General features: G+C 40.4%; 1 protein-coding gene across 1 annotated transcript; it reads right to left on the bottom strand.

Moving 5' to 3' along the window:
• Positions 1–3137: 3137 nt before the first annotated feature.
• LOC104446197 (methanol O-anthraniloyltransferase) lies at positions 3138–4752 on the bottom strand. The gene is made up of 2 exons (XM_018875134.2): positions 4296–4752; positions 3138–4196 (listed from the first exon to the last, which is right to left on the bottom strand). Exons 1-2 carry the CDS (start codon positions 4749–4751, stop codon positions 3258–3260), a joined length of 1395 nt encoding a protein of 464 aa, XP_018730679.2. The 5' UTR covers position 4752; the 3' UTR covers positions 3138–3257.
• Between the last annotated feature and the right edge of the window lie 20820 nt (positions 4753–25572).

Here is a 25572-nt window from a genome sequence, read left to right as displayed (position 1 = left end):
TATTGCTAAAATAGTTTTATACAACATAAATTTAATGGACAATTTTTATAATTTTTAAAGTAATTATTTAAAAAAATCGTATTTTAATTATTTTTTATTTTTGAAAAAAATTAATTTTTAATTAATTTTATTTTTAAAATATAATTTTATTTTTTCTTTTTTTCTTTTTGGTTCTTCTTTTTCTTTGGCCAGTTGCTGGCCACAACGACGGCTCGGTGGCTGGCCCCGCCGGATTCGGCGAGCTTGAGGCTTGCCGGCGTCGGGCGAGCTCGAGCTCGCCCGTCGTCGGACGTCGGCGAGACCTCCGCCTCACCAGATCTAGCGAGCTCGAGCCTCGCCGGCGTCGGGCGAGCTCGAGCTCGCCCTCGCCGGATCCGGCAAGGCTCGTCGACGTCGGTGAGCTCGAGCTTGCACCTCGCCGGAAACCCTATGTAAAGACTCCGTCGAAGCCTACGTATGTGTTAAGCAAAACAACAAATTGAAGCGCCGTTCACTCTGAGTGCTGTGGGTGTTCTCTGTTTGTGAGAGACGTTCGTAGTCGCTAGGTGCTTGGTAGCGGGTCTTCGTGTTTCTCGTGCGGCAAAGCTTATTCGTGATTTACATCCAAGAAAGATTGATGTATTGGGTGTAATTAGAGTTTGGGAAACACCGAGAGAGTGTTTAAGTGACTCGAGTGTGTAATCTCCTTGTATCGCTTGATTTATAGTAAATTCGCTGCTGCTCTTTCCCGTGGATGTAGGTCTTCACGACTGAACCACGTAAATCTGGTGTCCGATTTATTTTCTTCTTCTTTCTATATTATTGTTCAATCGTTCGCCCTTAATCGCAACAGTAACTATGAGTGAGCAAGTGATAAAAGCTTGGAGATTTGGAGCGAGGCAGCAGGTTAGGTTTGGTTTTTTTTTTTACAGATATTTAAGAAATCTGTGATTGGCTTGAGAGGGAATATGGAAAGAGTGAGTGTGATTATGAATAGGATTAGAGTTTCTTTAAAGATTTTTAACAAATAAAAACATAAAATGTAAAAGATTAATTAGTCCGATCCAAGTGATTTGGGTGGGCGGTTCTATCCGTGAAATCGGGAATCAAACCAACACCCTGGAAACTACCCAAATTTGACATGTTCAGTCAAGTCTGAGCGATTCTCCTAGCTCACCCCTAGTCCTGGCAAGGGTAGTTATCGTTCCAAGCCCTTCAAAGGTCCATGGGAGAATGTCCAACCTAAAGTCGCAAGTTATTTGCAAGTGACCGAAGGTAAAACACTGATTGCTGAGCAAAATTTAACTGCTCGTGGCTTTATGCATCCATGTCCCAACAAGCTTGTATGTGAAGGTAGGGAGAATTATCAAAATAGTCCTAAACTTATTACAATTGTGCTGATTCAGTCCGAAACTTATTTTTTTACCCGAGCATTTTGCAATTATGTCAATTTAGTCTATCCGACAAATTTCGCCAACCAACATTGACGTGGATGCTGGTCCTTGGTCGGTTGTTAGATTGAAGTGATCGGCCAGTGGCAAGTTAGGTGAGGGTGAGCTCACTCAACCACTAGCAAGGCGAGCCTCCTCTAGATCTAGCGAGGTCGAGCCTCGCTAGTGGTTCGACGAGCTTGACCTTGCCATCGCTAGGCAAGATGGGCCTTGACCAATCTAACGTGGGCTCACCTCACTAATGGATGGGCGAGCTCACCCTTGCCTAGCTCGCCACTAGTCCGTTGCCTTGGTCTGGTCACTGACCCTCACCTCTAGCCAATCGCCTCGGTCTAAGGGTTGGCTAAAGGAAGGAGGATAAAAAAAGAGAAAAAAAAGGAAAAATAAAAGAAAAAATATTATAAAAAAATTGTCTATGTTAGCGTCGGCTGAACAGCCAGCTTCTACGTTAGTACCGGCTTGACCAAATTTGGCCGGGTAGACTGAATTAGCACAAGTGCAACAAATTTAAAACTTTTTTAGTAAATCTCTCGTGAAAGTATGTGCAGGCCTATCTATATGCCCATGCATGACGTATGAATATTTGTGTCGATTGGCATTGTCTCCTACTTTTGAACAAGGCTTTAGGAGCCTAACAATTGCTAACACAGTACGAGAACACAACTCAAATGCAATGAGAATTCATCGAGACAAATCTGAACTCAACACACCACATGATATGAGTTCATTCGAAGCCAACACGAATTATAATATTCTCGTCTGTGTTCATTGAAACACATTCTACTACGCACGCGAAAAATAATACAATTTATGTAGGCTTATTACTACTAAATGATAATAATCCTGATATTTATATGCAATTTAACTAATATATTTGTTTAGGATCATGGTCGATGCCTCATTTTCTCATGTAATGAATGATTATATGGAGTTGTCAAAATTTAGGTGTCAAAAAATAAATATTATTGCCCGGCATAACTAAACATCGCCTTCCATAAACTAAAAACATGTTAAATGATTTATTGTGGTTAAGGATTTATCCTGTGTGAGATATCACATTGTCTGAGGAACCCTAGATGTTGTTGGAGTAAAGGATCATGACCCCTGTAGTAATTCCTACAAAAGCGTAAGTCTGTTGAAAATGTCGAAGCAACCATATACAAAATAATTCTATTCAACCGAATAAGTATTTTGTGTCAGAATTGAGGCATTGCCTTTTATAAATTAAAATCGTGTTAAATGAGTCATTGCATTATGAAGAATCGGGCCACCCCAAAATTCCAGGGGAACGTACGCCACAACGGTTTGGTCCCCTCGCACGGTATCGTCATACCATTGTTCGTTGGGTGGTTAAGTCGCCATCGGAAGGAATCCAAAAAATAAAAAAAATAAAAAAGGTGTCCAACAAGTGCATTGTGGCATGTGATCCCATGACTTTTTCACACCCCGACATCTTCGTCGAAGCTAAGATTCTACTCTATCTCTACATATCAAATTACCCCTAGTCCCCCAAGGAATTCCAACAGATTTCGCGACTGCTAAACTTGTAAAAAAAAAAAAAACCCTAAATATTGGAGACGTTATCTGTTACCATCCATTACCATCTCTTTATTTGGTCTTCTGGAGAAACAGTAAACCTGACATTTCTTGTGGTTCTTGAGGTCTGAATAGTCATCGAAATGAAAAAGAGCACATCCCGTCGTCCAATCGGTTTATTATCAAGTCCATAATTAGAACATAAATCCAAAGAAAGATGCTCCATTTAATAATTCAAGCTTTGTCCTATGTGATTGAGAAACTTTAGATAATCTATGGTTAATTACCCCTCTAGAGATTGGATCTATTTGTAGTTGAATCCACGCCATAACAATCATCATCCTCCCTCCCTTCATCAGTCATCTTTGCAAGCTCTTCTTGAAACCTTCGCATTGCTCTCTCCGGCAACATTATCGGCACCACAATCCCTTCCTCCCCCTTCCTCGTTCTGTACTTCACGTTAAAGCTTATCAATGGAAATGCGCCTGCAACCCCACCATATGCTGGCTTCCCCCAACCGAAGTCGGCCTCTTCGAACCCGACCTTGGTTGCGTCGGCCACCACGTAGTTCCAAACGGTCGTGTACTTCGGCCGTCCCTTAAGGACTAAGACGTCAATGGAGGACCTCACATATTCTTCACTCACCATTTCTTTCGATTTCTTCACTAAGTCAACCGCGTATCCCAGCGGACTGTTGCACAGATGACCCGCCTTCAAAAGCACCGTTGCATACACCGACGTGTTCCCGTAATAACCACGAGGCACGCCGAGGCCTTGCTTGCCTCGCGCATTAATCACGGATGATAGGCGGACGGCATCGTCCGGCTCGATCTCGAGGGCAATTGTGCGGCACTTCCACAGGCATGCCGTAAGTAACTCGTAGGTGGAGGATCTCGAGACCAGGTGGTGAGGGAGGCCTTTCTTGATTGACGCCACTTCGCGTGGGCCGAAAAAGAAGGATCTGTGTACCATGTTCTTGGGGTCCAACGTCACGGCAGCTCTTCTGGCGTCGTCGACCACATCCTCGAACTCAGGGTGCCTGCACGTCGCTCGTGGCGGGTCTCGGGCGCAGAGGATTTCTCTTTCCCAAACAGGTAGCCAAGACGGCACGTGTGCGCCTCTTGCGAGTTCTGCGGCCGCCTTCAGGAATTGTCTGAGGCCGAGGGAATCGCTAATGGCGTGATTGAGCCGGATTCCGAGGATGAAGCCCCCGCATTTCAAACGGGTCACCTACAATTCGGAAGGAACTCAGTAAGAAACCACAGAAGTTACAGCAGGTTGATTATTCAGAGCAAGAGGGCATATCTGTATGTCGTTACAGTTGACAACCTGAACCAACAACAGAGGGCACCCAATGATGCCGCCAGACCTGGCCACATCGCACAACACCTCGTCCACAAAGCCGCACGGTGGCCTCATGGAGTCGCCGAGCTCCTCGAGGCTGAAGTCGGCATCGGCCTTGACAAACAGGATCCCCTCGCCGGTGCAGTCCACTACGAGCTTGCGGTTCGGCCCTTCCCGGATACGCCCGGCCAATGGGTAGTAGTACACGAGCGCCTTCCTGAGCGCTTCCTTGACGACTCTCGCCGGGTCTTCTCGGCCTCTTATTGGGGGGCTGTTGGGATAGAAGAAAAGGAAGGGAATCTGAAAGCGAAGCCCCTCCTGGTCGTCCAGGTCTGAGAGGGGCTTGAGTTCGCGTGGCGTCGCCTGCGACGGGGAGATCAGCTCTGGCTTGTGGCGGTTCACGGATAGTAGTGCCGGAGAAGAAGGTGGCAGTGAAGCCATTTTTATGATGGCGGATTGAACGATTTTGAAAACTTGGGAATCGTTTGTGGTGGTTTATATTAGTGGGAAACAAAGGAGAAGTTGGATTTTGTTGGACTTAATATGGACCTAGGAATTTGGTGACTAAAGTTTTATTTTATTTTATTTTTTTAATTTTGATCTCGTTTAACACATGGGTTTTTTTTTTTTTTGAAATATAATTGAGAAAATGCCAAAAAAGTCATAAACCTATGATATTGATTTGAACTTAGTCCTAAATCATTTAATTAAACTAACTTAGTTCTAAACCTTTTTCCTTTGTACTAATTAAGTCCATTAAGCAAATATTGATATGAAATCGCTTACATGAATATTGAGCATTTTACGTGGTATGATTGATGCAGACGTGGATAATTTTCATAATTTTTTTATTATTTTATCCAAAAAAATTATATATTGTTCTTTTGTTCTTTTCTTTCTTTTTCATTCTTTCTCCACCAATCACCGGGCCTTAATGATGGCTAGCGGTAGGCCAAAGATGATGACTGATGAGGGTTGCCCTTAGAGGGCTCAGGTGAGGTCAACACCACTAGGGTTGGTGAGGGGCAACCTTGCCAGCCTCGAGCGATGACAAGTCTCGCCAGAGGCAAGCAAGGGCCAACCTTGTTGGGATTTGGTAAGAGGTGACCTTGCCAGCCTTAGGCAAGTCTCACATCACAAGACCTGGTGAGGTCGAGCCTCACCCGAAGCTGGCAAGGCCAACCATCACTAGTCATTGTCTATGGCCGATCCCTGATCTCTTTCTCCCAACCAAACCATGAAGTCTGCCATCGAACCCATCTCGATATCATTTTATGTCAAGATGGGTCCACCAAGTATCCTTCTACATCAAGATATCTCAACTCCAATTTGCATCAACACCCAACTTCATCTCTAGTCTCTTTCTCCCAACCAAACCATGAAGTTTGTCATCAAGTTGGCGTCGTTACATCCCCTTAATCCAAGCATCCTCTTGCATCAAGATATCTTAGTTTGAATTTCCATCAACGCCCAATTTCATCTCTAGTCTCTTTCTTCCGACTAAACTATAAAATCTACCATCAGGGTCGTGTTATTACACCACAAACCCACTTGCCCGGAAATCACACTAGTCACTAGATTCCATTGAGCCTGCATTACTTCACCACAAGCCCACCAACTTAGAAACCGATTGGCCATCAGATTCCTTCCTGGAGAAATTTATCACATACCATAATAAGATTAGAAGCTCACAAATTTGCCATTGGCTTTAATACTATCTGTTGAGAGCGCGCAATAGACTGATACCTTCATTAAGGGAGATTGTCAAGAGGGTGCTCAAGTCAGAACCCATCAATATATTCAGTCGAACACACCACTTACCAATGTGAGGCTTTTCTAAAAATACTCGTATCTGTGTCGAGGCTGCGATCAGCCAAAGACGAGGTCTTGAGATCTCGTTGACCCTTGATGAGGCTCGACCTTACCCAACCACGAGGTCGATCTCGCCATGGCTAGGTGAGGCTTGACCTTGCGATGGTAGGGAGAGGTTGTTGGCGACCGGCTAGAGGAGGAAGAAAAAGAAGAGATGGAAAAAAGAAAAAAAATAGAGAAAAATATTATAAAATTAATAAAAAAAAATTCGTAGTAACAAAAAAATTTGAAAGTCGTGTCAAACGTATTTTTGTTCTTTTTATTTTCGGGAATGGAAATTATGTATAGTTATCAAATGCGTTTGAATACTCAAAAACTCGTTCAAGGAAATAAAGAGCAAAAACTATTTCTAAGTATAAATTAATCTTGAAAATAGAATAATTACCAAACATCCCCTTAATGGCCTTCTTTTCTTTCCTCTTTGCTCGTCACATACTGTTCATAGTCTTCCTCTTCATGCCACATCTCATCTGCGACCACCCAGAGTCTCTTGCCACCGATATGACCTCCATCACTTCTCCACCATTAGTGGAGACCACTTCGTGGCCAATATGTTTAACAGTGGGATAGATATGGGAGTTAAGGAATATTTGAATGTTCTTTTTGAGGAAAAAAAAAGTTTAGATAGAATTGGTGATATTGCTAGTATGAGTACCTAGAAGGGGGTGAATAGGTATATAAAGAATTTTTCTCAATCAATTGCACAATACTAGACAATTGGAGGAAACGATAATCAAGGCAAGACTGAGAAAAGAGAAAATTGAACACGCGGTTTATAGTGGTTCGGCTTATATTAAGCCTACGTCCACTCTTCTTCACTGACAGCCTATTGGCTGGATTCCACTATGAACAAAAGAGAAGTTATAGCACAGCTTTGCCTTGATTCCACAGTGTAGATGTTCTACCACATCTCCTCAAGATTTCTCACAAATATAGACTCTCTCTTTCGTATACAAGTGTTCGCTCAAAGGATTTGTCTAAACAGAAAGGAGCTTCAGACTTTGGAATTCTTCTATCGCGCACACCTTGAACAACTAAGACAATCTTCCTTATATACTCCTTTATGCCATCATACCCGTTGGCACTTACCAAAGGAATTCCTCCAATCTACCCGTTGGACGGAATCAATTAGGAAGATTGTTCAAGCTATTAAAGGAACATGTTGATAGCCCATCAATCATGTTCGCCCATACAATCGGGATCTCGGTTTCCATAAGCGAACCTTCCAATAATATTTAGGCAATCACCGGATCTTCAATTATCGAGTCAATCTTCGATCAATCAAAGGACTCCGTTATGTCTTCTCCAGCCACGAGATCTTCTCCAGTTGATAAAGTTAAATCCTTAACGAAACATCCAGTTCTGAATAACCTTTCTTCAACGGATTAGAGACTGTCAATGAGGATAGACTTTGAGTCTTGAGTTTGGCTGTCCGGAGGTCTTCAGACTTTAAATAACAGAGTTTGCAAGCCTTCAGACTAGACTGATAAAAACGTTTTGTCAACTTCAAAACACTTCAAGAAGATTTCTCCAACAATCTCCCCCTTTTTGATGGTGACAAAACTTTCCTGCAGATTTGGATATCTTTGACCTGCAAAACATTTCTCAAACACATATGCATATCTTATAGAGATAAATGGCTAATAGAATAACACTAGGATCTGCAACCACAAAAAAATAGGTTAGTCCAGTATATGATGAAGCCATTCATTCATAAGATATCAATATTGGTTAATAGAAGCAGTCAAGTCCAAGTCTAGTTCAGTTCTCATCCAGACACAAAACAAAGTCAAACAGAGTTCAAACCACAAAACAATCCAACAAAAAGTTTAATAAATGAAAAGTTTTTTTATCAAATCTTGCATCTCTCCCCTTTTTGTCATCATTAAAAAGGATGAGATGAAGTCAAGATTGCTTGGGAACGCGGACAAGCTGGAAATCTTCCATAGATCGAACGATGCCTTCCAGCCTTTTAAAGTCTTCCTTTAGATGTGCAATCTCCTCACTCTTGGCATTGGCCTGATTCTCGAACAGAGGGCTTGCATTTTATCATTCAATGAACAGGAAGAAGCTTGACCTTCATTCTTCAAGCTTTGAACTTCGCATCCCAAGGCATAAATTTGACCTCGCATCTCCAAGAGAATATCTATGATTCTGCGAAAATTTGCTTCATTATCAGTCTGAGTACTTGCTTCAGCTTGATCTGATGGAGTGAATGCAGACGATGGTAGATTAGCATAATCGCGCAGGTTTGGCGATGAAACTTCATGACCTTCTTCTGGAAACTGAGATGCATAAACATCCTCCGGGTCCGCGGTGAGCGACCGACTCCTTCACTTGCATCGGACATGAAGACTTCACTCCTTTCTCCCGATCTCCCCCGTTTTCATGCCTACGGGTGGAGAAGAGTGTTCCTCGGGTTCTTCTTCTTCTCTTCTTTCTTCTTCTGGTCTTTCCTCCTCTATTTCTTTTTTAGCTTCTATTTCTTCTTCTTCCTTCTCCTCTGCTTCTTTTGTCATTTGTTCCGATTCTTGTTGTGGAACAGGACGACTTAAATTCTTCAAAGCCAATGTAGAGATGGTGATGTCTTCATCATCATCTTCATCCTCAATGAGGAGAGCTCTTCTTCTCTTGGATGGAGCAACCATGGGCTCCTTCCCTTTTCTTTTAGCTGCAGAAGAGATTTGATGAGATTTTGCAGGAGTCTTCTCCTTGAATTTCTCCAACTCCTTGCTCAGTTCCTTCAGACACATTTTGGTCACCATTTTCAGTCCTACCACCATATTATCACATGGTCGAATACAAAAGATTTATGGAGGCTGAATATTCAGATGTCTGAATAACTTCGTAACAAGGCTTGGGTAAGGGAGTTGACATCTGTCCTTTATCATTGCTCTATACATGTGAAACATCACGGTGTGAGGGAGAGAAAACCTTTTTCCAAAGAGAATGGCATACATCGCTTGGCCTCTCGAACTTGAAACATCGGTCTTGGAAGTTGATTTCGGTCGGAGGCAATTAATCACAATCTTGTGAAGCAAGATGTTGAATGCACCCATCCTTAAGTAGGTGATATTTTCATCTGTTCTCCTGTCCTTCACTAGTTCAAGTGTGGCTCGAGCAATGGAGACTTTGATTGGTTGATATCTTCCTCTTTCGACTTCTAACACATCTGCCAGCATATTCATATCCATAACTAGGGGTGTGCAACGGGAACCGCCCGAACCGAGAACCGGCCGGACCGGACCGAACCGGCTGGTTTTGGGCGGTTCCCACTGTCGGCGGTCCGGTTCCCGGTTCCTAATCTTGGAACCGGTGGCCGGTCGGTCCGGTTCCCGGTTCTAAGGTGGGAACCGGACCGAACCGGACCGACCGGACCGAAACAAATTTTTTTATATATAATTTATATACATAGAATTAATAAAATATATAAACATGATAACTTATTGCAACTAAAATTGCAATTTGAGGTAGCATCATCTTATGTGGCCAAGAGACCATTAAAACTATTTTTATTACTCTTTTATTTATAGAAAAAAATCTCCTTGTTAGTTTTTGTTGGAAATATGATTTTTTTTTCTAATTATCTAAATATGGTTAATTGATTCTATGAATCCATGAGATTGGATATTAGGACAGTAGTATAGGAAACAACATATTTTGTATATTCTTTCCTATCGTACTCTTTTCTTGTATTATTAATAGGTGTGTAATACATGTACAAGCACAGCAATACACAATACAGAAAATTCCTCCAATTCCTTCTCAGTTTTTGTCAATTTTCTTTCTCATTTTCTATCATTTTCATCTTCTACTTGATGTGGGACTAAGGTTCCAAAAGACCCACAAGGCACTTCAAGCCTCCAAGAGTCCCACATTGACTAAACATTTAAAGAGCAGAGATTGTCTATAAAATCTAAGCCATGCATAACTTTTAGCCAAATTATTCACGGCTTTCATGGTTAAAGTTAAGTGTGAAACACACGAAGTGTGAATCACATTTGAATATTTTGCACGTGGAAACATGTGTGATTAGTTTTGTTGAATTGCTCGAGAACCGAATTGGATTGATCGGTCCGGGCGCGGTCACTCTTTAGTGCAAAAAGTGGAGCTGATTTTGTTGGACCGGACCGGACCGGACCGGAACCGATGGTGGTCCGGTCCGGTTCCAAACGGTCCGGTCCACGGTTCGCAATTTTGGGAACCGGTGCTCTAGGTCCGGTTCTCGGTTCCAAGGTGGAACCGGACTGAACCGGGAACCGATCACCCCTATCCACAACATAGTCTTGGTCTTTAACGCTGAAAGAGAATCTATTCGCATCTAAAAAGCTTAGATTTGAATAGAAATATGTAGTTAATTCAGCATATGCCTCTGTAGAGTCAGAACAGAACTTTTCAAGTTGAAGATAACTGAACTTTTCCCTCAAGTTCACATTCACAGCATCCAGAAAATCAAAATCCACTCCTAGGGTTTATTACCCCATGCTTCAGCAATTTCGAGTACAGATCCTTTTGCTCCTTTGATCTGAACAAATCTCCCATTTTTCCTTGATTATCAACCGCAACACCCATTTTCGGTTGGAATTGATATAATTTATCATCATCATTCCCATCTACGAGATTCGGCCCCCATGAGGATCACTTGGGATATTTGCAAGGGTTTCCTCGGCCACCTCTTTTCGAGCAATTCCCAAACTTTCCATTTTTTTTCAGAAAGATATATTCGTTCCCATGTCTTTTGTCTTTAAGAAAATCATCAATGTAGTTCAAAGGAGTACGAATTCCTTTTAGGGCACGATATAACTGGTAAATATAAGCGGGCTTTTGAACTCTTACAGGGTCTGCATCCTCGATGATTTCTTCCTGTTGTTGATGATCAACGCCTTGAGGACTAGATGGAGGAGAATGACGCTGTTGAGAATGTTGTGGGCTCGCTTGCTGTTCTGGAGTCACTTCATCTTCAGTAAGATCGAAGTGCGTAGGCCCCTCACTCATCCGCCGTGGTCCCCTGCTTGCGATTCTTGAAGACTTTCTTGAAGATGACATCTTTCTCGCTTTTGGAAGATTCCTTGCTTGACTTTCCCGGAAAGATGACAACTTTTGAGGATTAAACGAAGAAGATAAACGGGAATGGAGGATCGATGCTTTCTAGGGTTTTTGAGAGAAAAGTGAAGAGGAATCGACAGTGCACGATCGGTTAAAAAGAGGGATAAACGAACTGTCACAAAGGAAATAAAAATATGCCTTTTCAAAATAACTGTCTTTTTCCGCAAAAATAGACATTTCAAAAATAACTTCCTTTTTGAAAATAAAACGATGCAATATTTACGTCAATTAAATATAGCAACAATTTAAACATAGACTGACGATCGTACATTTTCAAGATGAGATTCAAGAGAGAAAGACTTACAGTCTGACGGACGTACCAAGACTTTCTTTCAGATAAAGTCTTGTAACTCTGAGTCTGAAAGTCTTTAGACTTTGATATCCTCATACTTTAAAATGTTGAGTCTGAAACGTATAGACTCAAATTGATTTTTCTCCAAAGGCTTTGTGAATATATCCGCCAGTTGATTCTTTGAGTCAACAAATTGAATTGAAACATCTCCATTTTGAACATGGTCTCTAATAAAGTGATGTCGAATCTCTATATGCTTTACTCTTGAGTGGAGAATTGGATTTTTGGTGAGGTTGATAGCGCTGGTGTTGTCGCAATTAATCTCCGTGCATGAGTCTTCAATTTCAAAGTCTCTTAGCTGTTGTTTTATCCATAGAATTTGCGAAAAGAACTTCCCGAGCTACATACTCGCTTCGTTGTTGAAAGGGACACGGTGCTTTGTTTCCTTGAAAACCAAGACACCGTCCCCGCTTCCAAGCAACTAGCGGGTTCCCGAAGTGTTTTTCTATCAACTCGCAACCCGCCAGATCTGCGTCTCGAATATCCTTAAGATTAAAGTCTCCTTCTTAGGATACCAAAGACCGATGCTTGATGATGAAGCAACGTATTTAATGATGCGTTTTGCAGCACTGAGATGAGATTCTCTAGGATCTGATTGAAACCTAGCACATATGCAAACACTCAACAAAATGTCAGGTCTAGAAGCGGTAAGATAAAGAAGTGAACCAATGATACTCCCCTTACAGCTTTTGATCAACTTTCTTCCCTTTTTCATCTTTGTCTATCTTCAAAGAACTTGACATCGGTATGTCGGTCTTTTTGTCCTTTTCCAGTCCAAATCTTTTGACAAGATCATTAACATATTTTTCTTGATAAATAAAAGTTCATTCCTTCAATTGTTTTACTTGAAGACCAAGAAAGAATGTTAACTCTCCCATCATACTTATTTCAAATTCATCCCGCATAGACTCGAAAATTTCTTGCACAAATTTTCATTAGAAGATCCGAAAATAATGTCATCCACATATATTTGAACAAGTAAGAAAATTTTTTTCTCCTTTTTGATAAATAAAGTCGTATCTACTTTACCTTTGACAAAACCATTTTGTATTAAAAACTTACTTAATTTGTCGTACCAAGCTCGAGGTGCTTGCTTTAAACCATATAAAGCCTTTTTCGGTCCAAGACTGAGTCCGCTTTTGGGTCTTCAAACCCTGGTGGTTGTTCCACATAAACTTCCTCTTGGATAAATCCATTTAGGAAGGCGCTTTTGACGTCCATTTGGAATAACCTGAAATTCTTATAACAAGCAAATGCAAGTAATAGTCGAATAGCTTCTAACCTTGCTACTTTGGAGCGTAAGTCTCATCATAGTCTATTCCTTCTTCTTGCGTATATCCCTTGGCCACGAGTCTTGCTTTGTTTCGTACGACTTTTCCTTTCTCATTCATCTTGTTTCTGAACACCCATTTAGCTCCAATAACAGTTTTACCTTTTGGTTTGGATGTCAATTCCCAAACATCATTAATGCTGAACTGTCTGAGCTCTTCTTGCATAACTTCAATCCAGCTTTCATCAGATAAAGCTTCTTTTATGCTTTTTGGTTCAATTTCAGAAACCAGAGCCACAACACTAGACTCTTCTCGCCTTTTGGATCTGGTGCGAATTCCTTCATTAATTTCGCCGATTATAAGATCTTTGGGATGACTGGACTTATGCTTCCAGTTACTTGTTGATTTGTCCGGTTGATGATCTCTCTTTTGTTTGGATCTTCACAAACATCCCGATGCTGGATTTCAGTCTCGAGATGCTTCTTGAGTTGTAAGCTTTGGAAGGTTCGGAGCAGGTTCGACTCTTCTTGATGATTCGACTTGATTCATCTTGCGTTGAGTCTTGAAATTTGACATTCATTATTCCTCCACAGACGGCTCTTCTTATTATAGACTCAAGGCTTTGCTTGATGTAGAATATCCAAGGAAGATACCTTCATCTGATCTTTCTTCAAACTTACTAACTCGATCTTTTGCATTTTTCAATATAAAACATTTGCAACCGAATACATGAAAGTATGAAACAATAGGCTTCTTATCTTTGAACAACTCATAAGGGGTTTTCTCTAGAATAGGTCTTAAGAAGACTCTATTGATGATATAACATGCTTTGAAACACTTCAGCCCAAAATCGTGAAAAATCTTGCTTTCAATTAAAAGAGTTCTAGCCATTTCTGAAGAGATCTGTTCTTTCTTTCCACAACTCCATTTTGCTGAGGAGTATATGGAGAGGAGAACACATGATTAAAGCCATTCATCACAAAATTTTGTAAAATCTTGATTTTCAAATTCACCTCCATGATCTGTTCTTATACTAGAGATAACACATCATTTTTCATTTTGAACCTTTTTAGCAAACTTTTCAAAATACGAGAAGGTTTCGGACTTACTTGCAAGGAAATATACCTAGGTAAAACGGGAGTAATCATCCACAATTACTAGGCAATATTTCTTACCTCCAATACTCTGTGTTCTGGTTGGTCCGAAGAGATCCATATGAAGCAACTGTAGTACATGATTAGTAGAGACATGATTTATTGGCTTAAATGAATTTCTTACCTGTTTTCCCATAATACATGGAGTGCATGGATCACTCTTTTGATAAGGTAATTTGGGTAGTCCTCGAACAAGCTGTTTTGATGAGATTTTGGCTAATTGCTTCATGTTGACATGACCAAGCTTTCTATGCCATAAGCTTGCTTCGTCTTGAATTGAGATAAAACATTGCGATTCATTTGGTTTCACATCCAAAGATAGATGTTTCCATGTCTTCGACCCATGAAAGACTCGAGTAGAGTCTTTACCGATTCCGTAACATATTCCTTCTTGAAAGAAGATCTTGAAACCAAAAGATCACACAATTGACTAATGCTTTGAGAAGATTGTAATTGAGTCCTTCCACTAATGAAACATTACTTATTGTGAGATTTCCAATTTTCACAATTCCAAATCCCACAATACTTCCTTTGCTGTTTCCTCCAAATGAAATTTTTCCACCATTTACTTGAGCAAGCTTTATAAAACAATTTGAGTCTCCTGTCATGTGTCTTGAGCATCCGCTGTCAAGATACCACTTTACCATTTTCTTGACGGTGACCTGCATCTAAAATAGAGTCTTAAGCTTTCTTTAGTACCCAAACTTTCTTGGGTCCTTTGGTGTTAGTAGCATAAGCAAGATTAGCCCATATTTTCTTAACGGGTTTCCAAACCATAGGACACTCTTTTTCAAAGTGATCCGGACTATTGCATTTTGAACATCTGAGAGCATTTCTACCTACAGATTTTACAAAAACTTTCTTGAAGTGATTTTTGTAAGTTTCTCTCGAGAGTCTTTTCTTAATTCTTTCTTTTACTTTAGGAAAATCAATCAAGGGAATTGTTTCTGCTGTCATACCTAGACCGGACTTATTGAAGTAAGGTCTTTGAGCTGAAAGAATTTTCTCAAGTTTTTCAGACCCTATTGAAATTTTTTTTTGAAATATTTGATATGTCTATTTTTAAAAGAGCATTTTCTTTTAAAAGATTATCTTTATTTTCTTTAAGAGTGGAAACAGTCAAGTCTAGACTTTTAGCTCTTTCTACTAAAACATTTTCCTTTTGTTTTAGAGCTGAGTTTTCCTTTTTCAGTTCGGAAATTCTTTTGAGAGAAGTCTTAAAGACTAAAACACGCTTCATCAATGTATTTAGAAACTTTGACAAGAATTTTAAAATTACTTGCCTCAAATTCACTTTGTCCGAGTCTAATCCAGTCCGAGTCTAATTGTGCCATCGGACATAGATTGGCATATTCATTATCACTTTCTTCACACTCGTATCACTCTAGGTTTCGGCTTTGAGAGCTTTTCGAAATTTTTCAGCTTTTCCCTCTTCTTCTTCGAAGAGGACAATTAGATCGATGTGTCCATTTTTCTTACATTCAAAGCGACTACGTCTTTGTTTGGTTCCTCATCATCAACGGACTTGGTCTCGCTGTCTTTGAAAGCTTTGTTTCTTTGAGTTGAACCTTCTCCCTTTTCTATTCAGTTTTCTGAATCTTCTTATCATAAGAGCAAGCTCCTCATCGTCCATATCTTCTTCGAATCAGTATCATCGAATCATCATTTGATTTTAATGCAATGGATTTCTTACCTTTTGGATCTTCATCTTCATTGATCCGTTCCACTTCATAAGACTGAAGAGTTCCAATTAGCTCATCGACGATAGTGGCATAATTCTTTGCGTCTCTCTTATCGAAGTCTTTATGTGATTCCAATCCTGGAGAGTCCACGTAGAAGCTTGTTTACCTTCATGGGATCGAAGTTGGTTGACCTTGATTTTCAAGACCATTCACAATATCGTAAAACGACTAAACATGTCGATATAGATTCTCCTGGTTTCATTCTCAAGGCTTTGTATTGACCGAGAAGAATGTTGATTCTAGTTTCCTTCACTCGATCTGTTCCTTCATAGGTGATATGCAATGCTGTCCCAAACTTCTTTTCTGCTGTACCACAAGAAGATATTCTATTATATTCAATTGGTGATAAAGCACAATATAAGGAGTAAATTGCTTTTGCATCGAGTGTTTGTCTCTTGATTATTTCTTCCCGAGACATTCCGCTGGTTTCATCGTTTCTTTTCCTCTTTCGAGACTCGATGCGGTGGTAGGAGTAATTCTTTTTTCTACAATGTCCCATTCCGGAGGATCCTTTGATCGTAGGAAAGCTTTCATCTTGTTCTTCCGGATGTTGTAATCCTTTCCATCAAAGTAGGGTGGTCTGGTATTGCTTTGCCCTTCCATCGCCCCCGGTGCTAGCATACTAGCCATGGATCTTTTATTACGAAGTAAAACACTTCAAATAAAGTAAGTACACAGGCTCTGATACCAATTGATATTGCTAATATGAGTACCTAGAGGGGGGTGAATAGGTATATAAAGAATTTTTCTCAATCAATTGCACAATACTAGACAGTTGGAGGAAACGATAATCAAGGCAAGACTGAGAGAAGAGAAAATTGAACACGCGGTTTATAGTGGTTCGGCTTATATCAAGCCTACGTCCACTCTTCTTCACTGACAGCCTATTGGCTGGATTCCACTATGAACAAAAGAGAAGTTACAGCATAGCTTTGCCTTGATTCCACAAAGTGTAGATGTTCTACCACACCTCCTCAAGATTTCTCACAAATATAGACTCTCTTTTGTATACAAGTGTTCGCTCAAAGGATTTGTCTAAACGAAAGGAGCTTCGAGACTTTGGAATTCTTCTATCGCGCACACCTTGAACAACTAAGACAGTCTTCCTTATATACTCCTTTATGCCATCATACCCGTTGGCACTTACCAAAGGAATTCCTCCAATCTACCCGTTGGACGGAATCAATTAGGAAGATTGTTCAAGCTATTAAAGGAACGTGTTGATAGCCCATCAATCATGTTCGCCCATACAATCGGGATCTCGGTTTCCATAAGCGAACCTTCCAATAATATTTAGGCAATCACCGGATCTTCAATTATCGAGTCAATCTTCGATCAATCAAAGGACTCCGTTATGTCTTCTCCAGCCACGAGATCTTCTCCGAGTTGATAAGGTTAAATCCTTAACGAAACATCCAGTTCGGATAACCTTTCTTCAACGGATTAGAGATCACAATGAGGATAGACTTTGAGTCTTGAGTCTCGGCTGTCGGAGGTCTTCGACTTTAAATAGCGAGTCCGCAAGCCTTCGGACTAGACTGATAGAAAAGTTTTGTCAACTTCAAAACACTTCAAGAAGATTTCTCCAACAATTGGGATTAAAACTAAAGTTTTGGATTTTTTAAAAAATGAAATTAGGCCGTTTATTTATTGAAAAGTTTAATGTACCTTGCGTGGAACTTGAAGTATGAGCATGTGGCCATTTTTGTTTGGATAATACGAAACTTGTCATGGATACATAAAATTATGTATAATTAGCTAATTATTTACAACTAATTATTTTGTGTAATTTTGCTTTCTCTTGTTCTCATATGTAAAAGAATGCAGTTGACTTCATACGCTATCTCTTGGACGCGTATGATCACATTCTCTCTCCTCATATGCATATGTAAATTTCAAGATCATAGTTGCTTGGAGCATTGAAAAAATTCTAACTTAAAACCCATAGGTCACCCACTTGAGTTTCACAATGGCCACCCCCACAATTCAAAAGTCTAGACTCAATCAATTCATAGGATTTGAATGCTATTTCATTGGTTTTAAGGTACAATCTCTACATCAACTATAACTATCATAGGCAATGCCTAAGGGCCAATTTTGTTCATTGACAACTAAACTTATCATGCTCCCCGGTTGACCAGACCTTACCAACTGGGGATTTGTGGCCAAGATTGAACAAGGATTGAATCAAAACTGATCTATCCATTTTGGTTATAGACCGATTGTTGATGGAACTCGACTTCTAGACTCAATCAATTCATAGGATTTGAATGCTATTTCATTGGTTTTAAGGTACCATCTCTACATCGACTATAACTATCATAGGCGATGCCTAAGGGCAAATTTTGTTCATTGATAACTAAACTTATCATGCTCTCCGGTTGACAAGACCTTACCAACTAGGGATTTGTGGCCAAGATTGAACAAGGGCTGAATCGAAACTGATCTAGCCATTTTGGTTATAGACCGATTGTAGATGGAACTCGACTTCTAGACTTAATCAATTCATAGGATTTGAATGCTATTTCATTGGTTTTAAGGTACCGTCTCTACATCAACTGCAACTATCATAGGTGATGCCTAAGGGCAAATTTTGTTCATTAATAACTAAACTTATCGTGCTCCCCAGTTGACAAGACCTTACCAACTGGGGATTTGTGGCCAAAATTGAACAAGGGCTGAATCTTAACTGATCTAGCCATTTTGGTTATAGACCGGTTGTAGATGGAACCCGACTTTATTCAGTGTGCATGCCTCCTCACTCATTCATAAGGTTTCGATGCATGTGGACCTCACCACGCCAAATCAATACTCGCCAAAAGTACTAAACACCCATCCTCTCTCTTTCTCCTCGGACCAACAGCCACTGTTGGCCACCCTCAATCGACGACTTGGTGACGAAGGTGACGTTGCCCTCTTTATGGTTGTGAAAGAGAACTTCAAAAATCAATGCCTTATAATATGTCTCATGTTTCGACCCAAAAATAAAACATATCTCATTTTTCAACGTCTGCAAAACATTAATTGTCATATTTAATCATAAAAATGTTTTCCAAGGGCAACTTTTACAAGTCAAAAATACCTTATGTGTTTCTTTCTTAAGAAGACGTTGCGTCCAAACAGTCGTCGATAAAACCTATAAAATCATTTTATAATAATGTTTAACAAATGCCACAAAAGCTGTTAGAACTAAAACCACCAATGATAAATCCCAAGAGCATTTTCAGTTTGTCATCGCATAATAACTTATTTACAAAATTGATTTACAGATTGGATGATCTCTAAAGTCCTAATTAAAAAATATGTTCTGAGTAACTCAACGAATGAGCCATACACAGAGCACCAACAAAAATTTAACTACATCCAAGCATTTCAGATCGAGTAGAACCAAAACAGAGGACAGGGGACTGGTGACCTCAGCTACAGCTTCAATTATGCAGCAGGACTCGTCAAACAATGGATCTGGAATTCATCATATACAGGACAACTATGAAGATGACCACACACATGACCAAGTATAGCTAAAGCACAGCGAACCCATTTGAGCATCTAAGCAGAGAAACTATGGTGGGTACCTACTTTGCCAGAGCAGATGCTCCGAGCATCATTTGCAATAGACAGAGACAGAGAAGACAAAAGAAAAGTATTCATGTGAGGAGAAACAGACAGCATTCACAGCTCCAGACAGCATTCACAGCTCCAAATAGAAAGCAGACTCTGCCGCTAGCATTCAAGAATAGATCCATCATTGAGATCGGACATAGTTTGTACATGTACTCAGAGGTAAGGATTTCTCGGCAGGAAAATAAATCACCTGTCATTAGCGACCAAAGTTCAAATAAAACTCATACTTATGCAAAGTTTCCACTGTGTTCGGACTTAATCAAGCATACCTGTTCTCACCGGTCTACTTCATCTTCTGCACGGAAGAAGAAATAGAAGAGACCTGCCCGAGCACATAGCTTTAAAGTCAGGAAGGTTATTAACATAATTAATCATTGTAGTTAAAGGACATCCCTGCACAAATGTGATGTTTCGCATATGCTGCTTAGACAAAAGAAGAAAGAAATAAGAAGCATTTTTTGCTGAGAAAACCTGCACAGGCCAAAGGCCTACTCTCTCGAGAATGCAGCACTTAATTGGCAGGGCTCAATTTTATGTTAAAGGAACCGGCAATGACTGTAAAACCTTCTTCATAGAACCATACACAAATCCTGCCCATTGTTGGCTAATCTGATCGTGTTACTTGGCAACTCCCGTGTATCAGCTATCAAAATTCTACAAACTAGAAGTCTAGGACCCAAAATACTTGCCTAGCCACACACCCGGAACAGAATTTGAGAGTGAAGATTCTATTTGAGCACCCTTTGCTCTTTTTTTTCTTTCCAAGTTCAGCATCTCAGACGATTTAGCCTTTAAGCTTTTCAAAACGTGCTGACGTTTAAATGTAGCTCCACAATGTTTTCAAGCAAATCCAAACAAGAATCTATCCTAACATGAGTCAGCGGAAGAAATCATTTCTGAAGGTAACGGGAAGCAGATTGAAATCATTTCTGAAGGTAACGGGAAGCAGATTTCGCAATATTATCAAGGCACATGAGAGAACACAGGGCATTTGAGTCTTTCACATAAAGGTTTGATTCTCGATCTTGAGTTTCTGCCAACACAACAATATCCATGGCGGTGATACGAATGGGGACCTCTCTAAATGTGAATCTAGATGATATTAGGCGTGCCTGTCTGATGAAGTACGGAAGCTTAGCTTTTTCACTTCGCCAGCACCATGACATACTAAGAAACAGAGGTACCAGAGCCTACTGCAGAACAAGCAATAACGAATCAGCAATGTATGTTATAGATGCCTCCATGCTCCTCGAATGGATGTCTCGACCCTCTACACTAAATCCGAGTTGATTCACGTAGGTAGTACAAGAATGGATGAACTCCCCATGTCCAAATGCATCAATCACATTGGCAACATGAGATTTTAATACTGCAAATTGCCGTGATATCACGAACTAAATCGCATCTCCGCATTTTACTAGATTTATGAATGACCGAAGCTTTAGACAGAGGTTGTCGGCATTTCTCCAATCGAAATCAGAAGATTGCTCGAGCTTGTGATTCGCCAGAAAAGCACGCATAGTTTGGAAATGACGCATATGCAGATCATTCAAATACGATGTTCAATGGTGCGAACGGGAAGAGCGAGAGTAGCAGAGACGAGAGAGAGAGAGAGAGAGAGAGAGAGAGAGAGAGATTTGAACATTTCTCCGTATTTTTTAATATTAATTTTTCTATTATTTTCTTTTCTTTTTCCCTTTTTTCTTTCCTTTTTTTTCCTCCTCCTTCCTTTGGTCGGTCGTCAGACTAAGGTTGCCACCTAGTGGCAAGCTGGGCAAGGGCGAGCTTGCCCAACCACTTGCGAGGCAAATCCCTACTAGATCTAGCAAGGTCAAACCTTGCCAATGGCTCGACGAGCCCAACCCTGCCATCAATGGGCAAGTTCAGCCTTGCCCAATCTGGTTGGGGCTCGCCTTGCCAATGGCTGGGTGAGTTCGCCCTAGCCCAACTCGCCACTAGCTGGCTGCCTTAGTTTGTTGATCGGCCTTCACCTCTAGATAGTCGCCTTAGCACTAGCCGACTAAATTTGGTCAGGTGAATTGAATTGACACAATTGCAAAAGGTTTAAAATTGATTAGTACAATTGTGATAGGCTTAATTTTTTTTTTTTTTTTGGTAATTCTCCGATGAAGGTATGTGTAGGCCTATATGTATATTGAGAAGATAGATAATGCCATGCATGATGTATGAATTTATGTCAATTGGCACTGTCTTGTACTTCTAAACAAGGCTTTAGGAGCTGGACAATTCCTAATATAGCATGAGAACATGACTCGAATGCAATTAGAATGCGTCAAGTCAAATTTAAACTCGATATGCCACATAATATGAGTTAATTTGAAGCCAACATGAATTATAATGTTCTCATCCGTGTTTATTGAAACACATTTTGCAACGCATGCAAAATATAATACAATTTATGTGGGCTTATTAATCCTAAATGATAATACTCTTGAGATTTATATGCAATCTAACTAATATATTTGTTTAGGGACTGTGGTCAATCCCTAATTTTCTTAAATTAGGTGTTAACAAATAAATATTATTGTCCAGCATAACTAAATGTCGCCTTTCATAAACTAAAAACATGTTTTTTTTTTTGGTCGAAATATAGTCATTTCATTACTAGCCCACTAAAGGGGCACCATTAGTTGGTAAGTCTAAACATAAAATTAAACATAGAGAGCAAGGAGGGTTATCAATCCAATTGCTAGGAAGTGAGTTGGTTCGATGGGCTTTGGCTACCCAATCCACGGCCTTGTTTGTGTCTCGTGGCTCATAGATAAGTGACACTCCATTAATTTGGGCTAAAATGTTTTTGCAATCTTCGACTATGGGCTGGGCCGGCCAAGGAGGTTCCTCTAGGCCTGAAAAGTTGTTCATGAGTGATAGGCTATTAGAAGAGATACGCACCTGCAGATCAACACCTTTTAGTTTCAGTTCGTGCGTGTCTTCTTTCCTGTACCCAGAGTACCGCTTATCTCAGAGCTAGGGCTTCAGCGACCCACACGAACAAAGCATAGATTGACTTCGCAAAGCTGTGGAGGAGAATGCTGGCTTCATTTCTGCAGACTCCAGCTACTGATCCGGCCTTGGACGATTCGCACCAGGAGCAGTAGACATTTATTTTTATCTCGTTTGCTGAAGGTGGGTTCCATTTCAGCTCTGTTCTTGGGACTTCTGGTGATTCTCTTTCACTTTTCTTCCCCCGCAGGTTCCATCTCTTGAAGAGTGCTGCTGTGATGGTCATTTCTTCTTGAGCTATGGATGGGTCGGGCTTTCACCCTTGGAAGACCGAAGCATTTTGACTTTTCCAAATCTGCCACAGAGCAGCAACAAACAGGGCTTTCGAATGTGGATCTGCCCGTGAGGTGAGATTTGGTAAGATGAAGACGAGGTATTTGTTGTGGGAGTACCAGCCTTGTTATGTAGTCTGTTGTAGCCACTTTTCACATTATAGGATCCCGATTTGTTTGCTATCCACACAAGCTTATCTAGATGGGGCATCAAGCTAATGGGAATGGCTAAAATCTCTTTAGCTACACCTTCCTCGAATAGGTTGTTTACTCGTTGAGTGTGATATTGCTAGTATGAGTACCTAGAGGGGGGTGAATATGTATATAAAAGATTTTTCTTCAACAATCGCACAATACTAGACAGTTGATGGATTTTAGACAAACGATAATCAAAGTAAGACCGAGAAAGAGAAAATTGAACACGCAGTTTATAGTGGTTCGGCTTATATCAAGCCTACGTCCACTCTTCTTCACCGACAGCCTATTGGTTGGATTCCACTATGAACAAAAGAGAAGTTACAAAGACAGCTTTGCCTTGATTCCATAGTATAGATGTTCTACCACACCTCCTCAAGATTTCTCACAAATATAGACTCTCTTTTGTATACAAGTATTCGCTCAAAGGAATTGTCTAAACAAAAAGGAGCTTCAGACTTTGGAATTCTTCTATCGCGCACACCTTGAACAACTAAGACCGTCTTCCTTATATACTCCTTTATGCCATCATACCCGTTGGCACTTACCAAAGGAATTCCTCCAATCTACCCGTTGGACGGAATCAATTAGGAAGATTGTTCAAGCTATTAAAGGAACGTGTTGATAGCTCATCAATCCTGTTCGCCCATACAATTAGGATCTTGGTTTCCATAAGTAGAACCTTCCAATAATATTTAGACATTCACCGGATCTTCAATTATCGAGTCAATCTTCAATCAATCAAAGGACTTTCGTTATGTCTTCTCCAGCCACGAGATCTTCTCCAGTTGATAAGGTTAAATCCTTAACAAACATCCAGATTACGGATAACCTTTCTTCAACGGATTAGAGACTGTCAATGAGGATAGACTTTGAATCTTGAGTCGGCTGTCCGGAGGTCTTGAGACTTTAAATAACAGTAGTCCGCAAGCCTTCGAGACTAGACGATAGAAACGTTTTGTCAACTTCAAAACACTTCAAAAAGATTTCTCCAACAATCTCCCCCTTTTTTATGGTGACAAAACTTTCCTGCAGATTTAAATAACTTTGACCTGCAAAACATTTCTCAAACACATATGCATATCTTATAGAGATAAATGGCTAAATGAATAACACTAGAATCGGCAACCACAGAAAATAGGTTAGTCTTGTATACGATAAAGCCATCCATAAGATATCAATACTAGTTAATAAAAGCAGTCAAGTCCAAGTCTAGTTCAGTTCTCATCCAGACACAAAACAAAGTCAAACAAAACACACGATTAAAAGTTTAATGATTGAAAATTTGATCAAAATCTTGCATCTCTCCCCCTTTTTGTCATCATTAAAAAGGATGAGATGTAGTCAAGATTGCTTGGGAACGCGGACAAGTTGGAAATCTTCCATAGACTAAATGATGCCTTCCAGCCTTTTGAAGTCTTCCTTCAGTTGTGCAATCTCCTTACTCTTGGCATTGGCCTGATTCTGAACAGAGAGGGTTTGCATCTTATCATTCAATGAACAGGAAGAAGCTTGACCTTCATTCTTCAAGCTTTGAACTTTGCATCCCAAGGCATAAATTTGACCTCGCATCTCCAAGAGAATATCCATGATTCTGCGAAAATCTGCTCCATTATCGGTCGAGTACTTGCTTCGGCTCGATTTGATGGAGTAAATGCGGAGACGATGGTAGATCGGCATAATCTTGCAGGTTTGGCGATGAAACTTCATGACCTTCCTCTGGAAATTGAGATGCATAAACATCCTCTAGGTCTGCGGTGAGTGATCGACTCCTTCACTTGCATCAGGATATGAAGACTTCACTCCTTTTTCCTGATCTCCCCCTGTTTCCATGCCTACGGGTGGAGAAGAGTGTTCCTCAAGTTCTCCTTCTTCTCTTCTTTCTTCTTCATGTCTTTCCTCCTCTGCTTCTTTTTTAGCTTCTCTTTCTTCTTTTTCCTTCTCCTCTGCTTCTTTCATCATTTGTTCCGATTCTTTCGTGGAACAGGGACGACTTAAATTCTTCAAAGCCATTGCGAGATGGTGATGTCTTCCTCATCATCTTCATCCTCAACTAAGAGAGCTCTTCTTCTCTTGGATGGAGCAACCATGGGCTCCTTCCCTTTTCTTTTAGCTGCAGAAGAGATTTGATGAGATTTGGCAAGAGTCTTCTCCTTGAATTTCTCCAACTCCTTGCTCAGTTCCTTCAGACGCATTTTGGTCACCATTTTCAGTCCTACCACCATATGATCGCATGGTCGAACACAAAAGATTTGTGGAGGCTGAATATTCAGATGTCTGAATAACTTCGTAACAAGGCTTGGGTAAGGGAGTTGACCTCTGTCCTTCATCATTGCTCTATACATGTGAAACATAACAGTGTGAGGGAGAGAAAACCTTTTTCCAAAGAGAATGGCATACATCAGCTTGGCCTCTAAACTTGAAACATTAGTCTTGGAAGTTGATTTCGATCGGAGGCAATTAATCACAATCTTGTGAAGCAAGATGTTGAATGCACCCATCCTTAAGTAGGTGATCTTTTCATCTGTTCTCCTGTACTTCACCAGTTCAAGTGTGGCCCGAGCAATGGAAACTTTGATTGGTTGATATCTTCCTCTATCAACTTCTAACACATCCGCATATTCATATCCACAACATAGTCTTGGTCTTT

Source organism: Eucalyptus grandis, chromosome 5 (assembly GCF_016545825.1).
Source record: "Eucalyptus grandis isolate ANBG69807.140 chromosome 5, ASM1654582v1, whole genome shotgun sequence".
Lineage (NCBI taxonomy): Eukaryota > Viridiplantae > Streptophyta > Magnoliopsida > Myrtales > Myrtaceae > Eucalyptus > Eucalyptus grandis.
Note: the sequence above shows the minus strand (reverse complement) of the source record. Positions and strands in the feature narration are given on the sequence as shown.

Coding starts and splice junctions, on each gene's coding strand:
- LOC104446197 (XM_018875134.2), bottom strand. CDS start 4,751: ATGGCTTCACTGCCACCTTCTTCTCCGGCACTACTATCCGTGAACCGC. Junction 4,197..4,295: donor GCCCTCTGTTGTTGGTTCAG/GTTGTCAACTGT, acceptor TCCGAATTGTAG/GTGACCCGTTTGAAATGCGG.